General features: G+C 40.5%; 1 protein-coding gene and 1 pseudogene across 1 annotated transcript in view; one reads left to right on the forward strand and one right to left on the reverse strand.

The window, feature by feature from the left end:
* The window catches only part of KDM3B (lysine demethylase 3B), a 92,436-nt gene that overhangs the window by 23,720 nt on the left and 56,134 nt on the right, over positions 1-12,582 (forward strand). Inside the window, exons 4-7 of the mRNA XM_053566031.1 lie at positions 1,670-1,775; positions 4,974-5,098; positions 6,223-6,297; positions 11,807-12,406. Coding sequence (XP_053422006.1) covers positions 1,670-1,775; positions 4,974-5,098; positions 6,223-6,297; positions 11,807-12,406 — 906 coding nt within the window. The remainder of the gene's footprint in view (positions 1-1,669; positions 1,776-4,973; positions 5,099-6,222; positions 6,298-11,806; positions 12,407-12,582) is intronic.
* LOC128569205 (39S ribosomal protein L30, mitochondrial-like) lies at positions 1,975-3,761 on the reverse strand (annotated as a pseudogene).

Consider the following 12,582-nt stretch of genomic DNA (forward strand, 5'->3'; position numbering starts at 1 on the left):
AAGGAAGGATCACTTGAGCTCAGGAGTTTGAGACCAGTGTCTCAAACTCTGAGCAAAAGTGAGACCCTGTCTCTACCAAAAAATAGAAAAAATTAGCTGGGCGTTGTGGTGAGTGCCTATAGTCCCAGCCACTCAGGAGGCTGAGGCAGGAAAATTGCTTGTACCCAAAGAGTTTGAGGTTGCTATGAGCTAGGCTGACATGATAGCACTCTAGCGTGGGTACCAGAGTGAGACTGTGTCTCAAAAATAAAAAATAAAAAAAGAGGGAGAAGAAAAGCGCATTTGGTGGGTGAGGCTTCTTTCCTCTTCCTTGCATCCCCCACCCCCGAAAGCATGGTGTACACTTGTAGTCCCAGTTACTTGAGAGGGGAAGGCAGGAAGGTAGCTTGAATGTAAGAGAATGAGGTTGCAGTGAACTGTGATGACACCACTGTACTCCAGCCCAGGTGACAGAGCAAGACCCTATCGCAGAAATAAGAAAGTAAAGATTTCTCAGTTAATAAGTCTTCTATCATTAGGCCTCACTTCCTCTCAGCAACCTTTTATTCATCTTTATAATCCTAGTACTTATACGAGATGGAACTCAGTAAATGTTGGATAAGCTAAAAGATATACATGGAATAAAAAAAAATTTTTTTTTTTTTTTTTTGAGACAGAGTCTCACTTTGTCACCCTTGATAGAGTGCTGTGGCGTATTAGCTCACAGCAAACTCAAACTCTTGGGCTCAACCAGTTCTATTGCCTCACTCTCCCAAGTAGCTAGGACTACAGGCACCTGCCACAATGCCCAACTATTTTTAGAGATAGAGTCTCGTTCTGGCTCAGGCTGGTCTTGAACCCGTGAGCTCAGGCAATCCACCCGCCTCGGCCTCCCACAGTGCCAGGATTACAGATGTGACCCACCATGCCCAGCCTAGATATGGCAAATTTTTTTTCAAGTTTTTGGCTGGGGTTGGGATTGAACCCACCACCTCTGGTATATGGGGCTGGCGCCTTACTCCTTGGAGCCACAGGTGCCACCCAAATCTTTTTTTTTTTGAGACAGAGCCTCAAGCTGTTGCCCTGGGTAGAGTGCTGTGGCATCACAGCTCACAGCAACCTCTAACTCTTGGGTTTAAGTGATTCTCTTGCCTCAGCCTCCCAAGTACTCTGGACTACAGGCACCCACCACAATGCCCAGTTATTTTTTGGTTATAGTTGTCATTGATGTTTGACAGGCCCGGGTTGGATTTGAACCCACAAGCTCTTGTGTATGTGGCCAGCTCCTTAGCGGCTTGAGCTACAGGTGCCCAGACAATATGGCAAAATTTTTTTTTTTTAGACAGAGTCTTACTTCATTGCCCTCAGTAGATTGCCATGGCATCACAGCTCACAACAACATCCAGCTCTTGGGCTTAGGCAATTCTCTTGCCTCAGCCTCCCGGGCAGCTGGTACTACAGGCGCCCGCCACAACGCCCGGCTGTTTTTTGTTGCAGTTCGGCTGGGACCAGGTTTGAACCCGCCACCCTTGGTATATGGGGCCAGCGCCCTACTCACTGAGCCACAGGCGCCGCCCCAATATGACAAATGGTAATACAGCTATTCTTGAGGTATGATTTTTCTCATCTTGTTAGGTGTTAGTGTTATTCATTTTAATATTCAGTTGTTTTGTTCTTTTATCTCTACCAGATGGGAACAGAAAGCCAAAACCAGATTCTTTTGGAACACAGCGCATTGAGAGAAACAGTTAATGCTTTGATCAGTGATCAAAAGCTACAAGAGATATTTAGTCGAGGTAAGAACAAGTAGTCTTCTAGTCTGAATAAGGTGAATGATCAATGAGTGGTAGGATGGGACACCATGTAACTTTATTATTATTTTTTTTTTTTAGTCAATGAAAATGACTAGTATTTAAAATCTATTTTAATGAAAACATTCTCATCATTTTTAAACAATTTGCATTGTTCATTCTGAAGCTGTTCTGGCATCAGGACTTAACTTTTCTGCTCCACAGGTTTCAGGAGCTGCTGTATTACTAATTCTCCAGTGCTCTTGAGACATGTGTTAGATGTGTCTGCCTCTGTTGGAAGTCCTTGTGGCAGCTTCAGGGGCTTGATTCCTATCAAATGTTTGACCACTTCAGTTTTTCTTTTTGTTTTTTTTTTTCGTAGAGACAGAGTTTCACTTTATTGCCCTCTGTAGAGTGCTGTGGCGTCACACAGCTCACAGCAAACTCCAACTCCTGGGCTTAGGCGATTCTCCTGCCTCAGCCTCCCAAGCAGCTGGGACTACAGGCGCCCGCCACAAGGCCCGGCTATTTTTTTGTTGCAGTTTGGCCGGGGCTGGGTTTGAACCCGCCACCCTCGGCATATGGGGCCGGCACCCTGCTCACTGAGCTACAGGCGCCACCCCACTTTCAGTTTTTCATTCACTGAAGGGATGTTCTTGTGAACTTGAGGGGTATGTGCTTTTTCTAATCCACTCATCTTCATTGTATCTTTTCCAAGTATGCACATCTTTTTGTACTTTTTATTCTAGTAACAGTATGTAGTTTATGGGGGTTCTGTGGATCCCCACCATACTTCTCATGATCTGCAAGTGAAGGCTGAAATTCTTTATCTGGAATTCTTGACTTGGTAAATTTGTGACGAATCCTTTCTGTACAAACAAGAGAGTCCACGCCTTTTGTCACAGTCTGTAGTCTGCCTAATGGCCTGTGAACTACTGTACACAAAATCCCTGCCAGAAGTGTGGTGATTATTCTCTTTAGAGGCCCTATAAAGTCCAATACTTCAGCCACTCGTCTCCACTGTAACTTTATTTTTTTATTTTTATTTTATTTTATTTTACATATTTTTTGTGACAGAGCCTTAAACTGTCACCCTGGGTAGAGTGCCGTGGCATCACAGCTCACAGCAATCTCCAACTCCTGGGCTTAGGCGATTCTCTTGCATCAGCCTCCCAAGTAGCTGGGACTACAGGAGCCCGCCACAACACCCGGCTATTTTTTGGTTGTAGTTGTCATTGTTGTTTGGCAAACCCGAGCTGGATTCAAACCCACCAGCTCGGGTGTATGTGGCTGGCCCCTTAGCTGCTTGAGCTACAGGCGCTGAGACCACTGAAACTTTAAACAGTTGTACTTCTCTTTTTATTGTGAATAGAGCCAAGATTAGCTAGATATGTAGAATAGGCTGAGAAAAATAGTATCTCATTTAAGCCCTTACTTCCTCTTCAGTCTATATTTCATAATACATAGTTTTATTGTATTATGCTATCATTATTGTTGTTTTGTTATTTTTTATATATCTTAAATATTTATTAAAGACTTAACCATGTACTAGAAATAATGTTAAGCACAAGGGATATGGCTATATCTTTGAAGTAGAAAATCTTTGCTTTTGTTGAACTCACCATCTCCAAGTCTCTCAAGAACTAAAAGACTATTAACACAAAAAACAATTCAGAGTGCAAAGCATACTCTTAAAACAGTACATCCACAGACTCATTCATGTTAGCAGTGTGTTATTTATTTATTTTTTTGAGACAGAGTGTCACTATGTCGCCCTTGGTAGAGTGCTGTGGCGTCACAGTTCACAGCAACCTCAAACTCTTGGGCTTAAGTGATTCTCTTGCCTCAGCCTCCCTGGTAGCTGGGACTACAGGCACCCGCTACAATGCCCGGCTATTTTTTGTTGCAGTTGTCATTGTTGTTTAGCTGGCCTGGGCCAGGTTCGAACCTGGCTTCCTTGGTGTATGTGCTATAACCTGGTGCTATAACCATTGTGCTACAAGCACCAAGCCAACAGTATGTTATTTTTAAGAATGAAAAAAAAAATTATTAGCTTTCAAGTTCAAATACAAGCTTTGCCTAAGATTCTACCCAAATGGTAGATAACTGCTTCATTTATCCTTTCCTTCATGTCACATGTCTATTCTCTTTCCTTTCTGGGCCTCAGGATAATCATTATTCTTAGTGAAGCACTGTCCTTGGTTCTCTTTTGTCAAAATCTAAACAAATAAAGGTAGGAAAACTGACCTATTGGGGAAAGAGTGTATCAGATTAAGTACTGTTCAATAATCAAGGAAAGACAGAGCAGAAGAAACGACATGAAGAAAAAAACTGATAGCAGAGAAGAAAATTGAATGGACAGAGTAAGAGGTGGGAATTTATATAAGTATGTATAGAAAAATTAGGGAAGCTTAATTATAGCTCTGAAAGAGAATAATCTAAAATTAGTAATGATTTAGCTCTATAGGCTCAAATGTACAATGATACGTGTTAGAGAGAAACTGTCCTTGCAGGGCCAGTTGAAATTACAGTATAAAATTACCTGCTGATAAAGTAATATCTTTGAAACTCTAGTTCCTAGGAAGACAGGTGCTATATTTGTTCAGACTATTATTAGTGCAGAGGCTGGAAACCTCATAAATTGAGCCGTCTACCCACAGTTAACTGAAGTCAGATAGCAGAATGTAAATGGTCACAAATCATGCATATTTAACAACTATTATTTATATTATATTATATTATATTATATTATATTATATTATATTATATTATATTATATTATATTATTTAACAATAGTAGCACATTCAACTTAGTTGCCTCCTACTTTTTCATGCGTATGTCAGGTATCTGACTATATTTACATACTACCTGTGGTTTATGATGTGTAACTTTCCTTTCCTTTCTTGTATTCCTTCCAGAATTAGAAGATTGAGAAAAAGTATGCTTTAGGGACTGGGAAATTCTAAGGAATCTCCAAATAAATGAAGAATTTTTTTATAATGATCACTGGGAAAAACCATTATGTTTTGTTTTTAAATAGCTTAGTGTGGTAAATCTGGGATTGCTCATTTTTTCATATCTTACAAGGGACTAAAAGTGCCGATACTATATTTCAGGAAATAATTTTCCTTCTGCTTTTAAGAACAATTATGAAATATAGCTTAGCCAGAAATATTCGACATTGACTGATGTCTCCACTTCAGGTCCTTACAGTGTTCAAGGTCACAGGGTCAAAGTATACCAGCCAGAGGGAGAAGAAGGGTGGCTCTATGGTGTGGTTAGCCATCAAGACTCCATCACCCGTCTTATGGAGGTGTCTGTAACTGAGGTAAGACCCTGTGTTACTCTTTCTAAGGTTCATCTATCCCCTTAGAGAGGATCATGTAGACAAAGTGAGTATTTCTTACATGTAAGAAGAGTATTCCATTCCTGGCTCTCTCACTAAGTGATTGTGTGACCCTGTGAAAGGCTTTTCAACTTTCTTAACCTCAGTGTTCAGACTGCAAATTAGAGATAATCATGTAGAACCCTACTGGTCTCACAGCACTGTTTTGGGTATTAATATATTTGAAAGTGTTTTGAAATCTGTAAAACAATACACAAATGTAAGGTGTTATTACTTTGTCATATTCATAAAGCTTAGGAGTTAAAAGACAAGTCAGTTAGCATTTGCTTCTGTAGTACTCTTAGGTGTATTCCAGCTCCTTTACCCTCTAGGAGCTGAAGAAAATGAATTGTCTTTTTTTTTTTTTTGAGACAGAGTATCACTATGTTTTTAAAAGATTGTTAAAGTGAGGCCAGTAACGGTGGCTCACGCCTGTAATCCCAGCACTATGGGAGGCCAAGATGGGTGGATTACCTGAGCTCAGGAGTTCCAGACCAGCCTGAACAAGAGTGAGATCCCATCTCTAAAAATAGCCAGGTGTTGTGGTGGGCACCTATAATCCCAGCTACTTCTGAGGTAGTCCAGCTATGTTGGAGGCTGAGGCAAGAGGATTGCTTAAGCCTAAGAGTTTGACTCTACCGAGAGCAACAAAGTGAAGCCCCTTGCCTCAAACAAAAAAAAGAAAATATAAAAATTTCAAACAGTACACATACCTAATATGTTATAAAGTAGATATGAAAGCTGCCCCTTCCCCTAAGCAAATACTTCTACTCCCAATGGTAACTTCAATTAATAGTTTGGTGTGTATGTGGGTCGTTATGAAAGTTTATGACAAACTGTTATGGTCCATTATTTCATTTGCAAGAAACACAGTAGACAAAGTGTCCTTTCTGATTCACCCATGTAAGTGTTAACTTAATTTTGAAACTGAAGGTGAAAAGGAGAGTGTAGAATTTGAAATTAGCTTTTCTAAAAGATACATTTGGACATCAAACTCAATGCTTATCATAATTAATTATCTTTTTCTCCTTTTTTTGTATTTTCTGCTGTTGTGCTCCTGGCTATAGAGTGGTGAAATCAAGTCAGTAGATCCCAGACTAATCCATGTGATGCTGATGGATAACACAACACCTCAGAGCGAGGTATGATAATGAACTGAATCTCTGAGCAGACTCTTGAGTTTGTTTGCATTATCTTATTATATAAATTCTTTATATGTTTGTTTTCCATGGATGTCCTTTGAGTTGTTCAGCTCTGGCCACAATACATTTTTTTGCTTTCTCCATAGTCTATCTAATGGGGTGGGGGTGGGGGGGTAGTGTTAAGAAAGAAACCTAGCTTGAGCAAACCTTTTAAGTATGTCTGTGTTCTCAGGTTGTATGAAAATCCAAGACCTAACTGTTTCTTCTTATATTCTCTCAGGGCAAGTATAGTAGAAAGATTCAATTAAAAGTACAGTAAGTAGTAAGTAATATTTATGACCTACCCAGTAACAAAATATAGTGGGGGAAGAAAGATGGTAGATTTATATTTATTTACTAATACTATTAAGTAAATACTACTAGTAATATAAAGACGAGTTATTAAAGTTTTTATTTTTCAAATAAACCTGCCCTGAGAAAAACGAAGGAGAACGAACCTACACCCTCTTTTTTTCCATTAGGAGTCGGTGAGCTCCAAGGGAGTCTGAAATTCTGTATTCCCAAGTAGAATCAAATCACACAGGTACACAGTTCAGTTCTTGGCACACCGTGGATTACTTGTTATGAACCATGTCAACTCTTGGTTCATTCAAAATTATTATAGCCCAAAAAAAGATACATGATAAATCTCTGCCCGAACCAATCAAGGAATTCAGTGAATTTCCTTCAGTTGGCCAACTATTCCCATATTCCTCATAATGTCTTAGCAACTCTATAGTATTGCTGCTTCATCTTCTTTAGTCAGTCTTTTTTTTTTTTTTTAATGTTGAGACAGTCTCACTATGTCGCCCTTGGTAGAGTGTTGTGGCGTCACAGCTCACAGAAACCTCCAAATCTTGGGCTTAAGCAATTCTCTTGCCTTAGCCTCCCAAGTAGCTGGGACTACAGACGCCTGCCACAATGCCCGGCTGGTTGCAGTTGTTTAGCTGGCCTGGGCAGGGTTCGAACCTGCCACCCTTGGTGTATGTGGCTGGCACTGTAACCACTGTGCTATGGGTGCCGAGCCAGTTTTTCTTGATAAAACAAGATCACAATAGAAAAAGAAGAATTGGGGTTAAATTTAATAGTTCTTTACTACATATCACCACAGATTATAAGTCTTTTGACTTTTCGTTGGACCTTCTTTTTAATTCTTTTCTTTACCTCATTCCTTCATTAAGCATCTATTATATGCCAGGTACTCTTCAGCTGGACAGATATAGCTATCTGGGGAATACTGGTCTCAATGTCCTAAGCTGTTTACTCATAAGTGCGTAGCTCAGACTGGGTGTGGTGGCTCACTCCTGGTAATCCTAGCACTTGGGAGGCTGAGATGGGTGGATTGCCTGAGCTCACAGGTTCAAGACCAGCCTGAGCCAGAGCGAGACCCTGTCTCTAAAAAATAGCCAGGCATGGGTGGTGCCTGTGGCTTAAAGGAGTAGGACGCTGGAGGTGGTGGGTACAGGCCCGGCCCTGGCCAAAAAATGCAAAAAAAAAAAAAAAAAAAAGCCAGGCATTGTGGTAGGCACCTATAGTTCCAGCTACTTGGGAGGCTGAGGCAAGAGAATCGCTTGAACCCAAGAGTTTGAGGTTGCTATGAGCAAAGACACCACAGTACTCTACCAAGAGTGACCTAGTAAGACTGTCTCAAAAAAAAAAAGTGAGTAGCTCACCATAAATAGGACATACATATAAGTTGTTTAGGGAATGACGGTTACTATGAGCCAATCTCTACAAGTTAACTGGATGATTTAGAGGTAGGACCTGTGGTTTTTAGCAGTAGATGTTTCTTCCCTTTGTGGCATTGGCCATTTTGTGACTGTCCTGGGCTAGCAAAGTACAATTATTTTTTAGTTCTGCCAAGTTTTTAGTAACCCTTTTTAGAGATCCATGATTACCTCATCTCCTTTAAGTATGTGTATGAGTGAATAAGCAAGAAAGGACAAAACGCCTGTCAATACAAAGTGAATTAATAAAATATGGTATAGTACCACAAAGTACTATTCAGCCATAAAAAATGGTGACCTAGCATCTTTTGTAAAACAACCTGGATAGAACTAGAGGTGGTTCTTCTAAAGAGAAGTATGACAAGAATGGAAAAACAAACACCACATGTAATCAATACTTAATTGGAACTAGATGATCAACATTTATGTTCTTATAGAAGTAAACCTCAACAGGAATCAAGATGGGACAGGGAGGGGTTGGGTTAATTCACCCCCTAACTTGTACAACATATACATTCTGGGTGAAGGGCATGCTTATAACTTTCACTTAAAATGTACAAAAGCCCTAGGCTACACACAGGGTACTCGTCCCTTGTTCTTCTGCCTAGGGGAAAGTCCCCGGACCTCGGGCAGAGAGTGGTGTGCACACGCACGTAGACATCCCTCTGTTTCTCACTATTAAAACCTGCCAAGAAGCGAATCTTGCTGAGCGGCGGGGTGCGGAGGCATCGTCTCTCTGCGCCAACCATGTGGGGCTGATTCTCAGCGTGGCTACTTTATTTAAAAAAAAAAAAAAAAATATATATATATATATATATATATATATAATTTAAAATGTACAAAAGCATATTAAGTAACCAAAATGTGTATATTGACTCAGTGCCTGTAGCTCAGTGGTTACGGCACCAGCCACATATACCAGAGCTGGCAGGTTCGAAATCGGCCCAGGCCTGCTAAACCAATGACAACAACAACAAAAAATAGCCAGGTGTTATGGCGGGCTCCTGTAGTCCCAGCTACTTGGGAGGCTGAGGCAGGAGAATTGCTTAAGCCCAAGAGTTAGAGGTTGCTGTGAGCTGTGACACTACAGCACTCTACTGAGAGCGACATAGTGAGATTCTGTCTCAAAAAGAAAAAAAAAATATGTATATCCCAATAATATTCTGAAATTTAAAAAAAGAAAAAGGATAAATTTCACTTATTTTACTTCCATACTTCATAACACCGAAGACTGGTGATAGAAATTGAAGAAAGGATTAAAGCTTTAAAGAGGATCAAAAGAAAATAATACTGGGCGGCACCTGTGGCTCAAGGAGTAGGGCGCCGGTCCCATATGCTGGAGGTGGTGGGTTCAAACCCAGCCCCGGCCAAAAGTCACAAAAAAAAAAAAAATAAAATAAGAAAATAATACTTAGCAATCAGAAATAGTTTTTGAATGAAAAATTTGGAAACTTAGATACTATTGGAAACTAAAGGAGAAGGGATGGAAATGAAGACAACAAATAAAGAAAAAAATACATGAAGGTGGCGCCTGTGGCTTAGTGGGTAGGGCACCGGCCCCATATACCCAGGGTGGCGAGTTTAAACGCGGCCCCAGCCAAACTGCAACAAAAAAATAGCTGGGCGTTGTAGCAGGTGCCTGTAGTCCCATACTCAGGAGACTTAGGCAAGAGAATCGCCTAATCCCAGGAGTTGGAGGTTGCTGTGAGCTGTGTGATGCCACAGCACTCTACTGAGGGCAATTAAGTGAGATTCTGTCTCTAGAAAAAAAAAAGAAAGAAAGAAAAAGAAAAAATACATAAACTAGAACTGACAAGAAGAAACATAAAATTCAAAAAGTTTCCATTTCAATAGCTATGATAATGATTACAATAAAGAATCTGTAAGTATTCAAGGGCAATAAGAGTAGATTAGTTATATTGGTAAATATTTTTTATTTTTTTATTTATTTAATTTTTCTTTTTTGCAGTTTTTGGCCAGGGCCGGGTTTGAACCCGCCACCTCTGGTATATGGGGCTGGCACCCTACTTACTGAGCCACAGGTGCTGCCCCTATATTGGTAAATATTAATGGTTAAAGAAATATCATTAGTTTACCACCCCAACATAGCATTCTGAATAAAGCTATATGAAAGTTACCTGAATAAAGCTAAAATAAATGCCTGCTTCATGATGGTATACTGATCTAAAAAATGATTCAGTCTTGTCTTTGCTGCCTAAGGATTGTCCAAGGGAATGTTAACTGTGTCTCGTACCCTGTTTCCTTCATTCTTAGAGATAGCATTTAGTTGAAGGGAGGAATTACCCTTTCTCATCCTGTAACATCTTAGGCTGTTGTGACCTCTTAAATAAGGCACAAATAGGTTTCATGAGGTAGTCTGAAATTACTAGAAGAAATAAGAGATTTGGCTGTTTGACTTGTGGCAGTCTGCTTTTTTCTTTTACATGGTCTTATGCTTCGAAATAAGGTCTGAAGATTATTTTTATAGTGTCTATATGAGCAATCCAAACCCATTTCTATTAACTTTATTTCCTTTGGGAACACTTCTACACTGCTGGTGGGAATGCAAATTAATACATTCCTTTTGGAAAGATGTATGGAGAACACTTAGAGATCTAAAAATAGACCTGCTATTCAATCCTATAATTCCTCTACTAGGCATATACCCAGAAAACCAAAAATCACATCACAACAAAGATATTTGTACCAGAATGTTTATTGCAGTCCTATTCATAGTTGCTAAGTCATAGAAAAAGCCCAAGTGCCCATCGATCCACAAATGGATTAATAAATTGTGGTATATGTACACCATGGAATACTATGCAGCCTTAAAGAAAGATAGAGACTTTACCTCTTTTATGTTTATATGGATGGAGCTGGAGCATATTCTTCTTAGTAAAGTATCCCAAGAACGGAAGAAAAAGTATCCAATGTACTCAGCCCTACTATGAAACTAATTTATGGCTTTCACATGAAAGCTATAACCCAGTTACAACCTAAGAATAGGGGGAAGGGGGAAAGGGAGGGGAGGGAGGGGGGAGGTGGGCAGAGGGAGGGGGATTGGTGGGATTACACCTGCAGTGCGTCTTACAAGGGTGTATGTGAAACTTAGTAAATGTGGAATGTAAATGTCTTAGCACAATAGAAAATGCCAGGAAGGCTATGTTAACCAGTATGATGAAAATGTGTCAAACGGTCTATGAAACTAGTGTATGGTGCCCCATGATCACATTAATGTACACAGCTATGATTTAATAAAAAATAAAAAACTTTATTTCCTTTGGTCACAGACTCAAAAATGTTGGCTAGTGACTCTTTGATAGAGGAGATTTCATACTTCAATACTTGAATGCAAGTTTCTATCAAACAAGGACATAAATATGTAATAAATCAAGATATTTCATCAAGGAGTAAATGATCTCCCAGTCCAGCTCTAGCTATCTATTTTATAAAAGAAATTCCCCCAATTATTAATACCCTCAAAAAGTCCATTTGAAGAAGTAGAATGTTTCATTTAAGAGAAGTTTTGCCAAATGAGTTAACCTCTAGTGACTGTTGTCTTAAATGCGTGTGTATAAAGATTGGAGCTTTTTGACAAAGAGGATGACTTAGAGCTGGCATTGAAACTTGGCAGTCTGTGCCTGCTTTATCTGCTTCTAGAAATGGGAAAGACCTAATGGTTTATGGTTTTCACAGGGTGAAAGGTCCCTTGCAATAAATCTTTTTTGAATTTTCTTTTGTAGGGGGGTACGTTAAAAGCAGTAAAATCTTCCAAAGGAAAGAAGAAGAGAGAGAGCATAGAGGGGAAAGATGGCCGAAGGAGAAAAACTGCTTCAGACTCTGGGTGTGACCCTGCATCAAAGAAATTAAAAGGAGACAGGGCTGAAGTAGACAGTAATGGGAGCGATGGAGGTGAGGCAAGCCGAGGGCCCTGGAAAGGAGGGAATGCCAGTGGAGAGCCAGGGCTGGACCAGAGACCCAAGCAGCTGCCATCTACATTTGTCCCCCAGATTAACCGCAACATTCGCTTTGCCACTTACACCAAAGAAAACGGCAGGACTCTGGTGGTGCAGGACGAGCCTGTAGGTGGGGACACACCTGTACCTTTCACTTCGTATTCTGCAGCCACAGGTCAGACACCTTTGGCCCCAGAGATAAGTGGAGCCGAAAACAAAGAGGCAGGAAAAACACTGGAACAAGTTGGCCAGGGCATGCTGGCTCCAGCAGCTGTGGTCACTACTGCCAGCTCCACCCCAACTACAGTGAGGATCTCAGACACTGGTCTTGCGGCAGGGACTGGGCTGGAAAAGCAGAAAGGCAGCTGGTCCCAGGCTTCGGGAGAGGTGAGTTGCTTCAGGGGCAGATTTTCAAGATTTGGGTTCACTCTTCAACTCTCCTTTATTGTTAACACATCGAAAAGCATTTTAGGCTCAGCACTTGTAGTTCAAGCAGCTAGGGCGCCAGCCACGTACAACAGAGCTGGCGGGTTTAAATCCAGCCCGGGCTGCCAAATAACAAT

This window comes from Nycticebus coucang, chromosome 17 (genome assembly GCF_027406575.1).
Source record: "Nycticebus coucang isolate mNycCou1 chromosome 17, mNycCou1.pri, whole genome shotgun sequence".
NCBI classification, from domain to species: domain Eukaryota; kingdom Metazoa; phylum Chordata; class Mammalia; order Primates; family Lorisidae; genus Nycticebus; species Nycticebus coucang.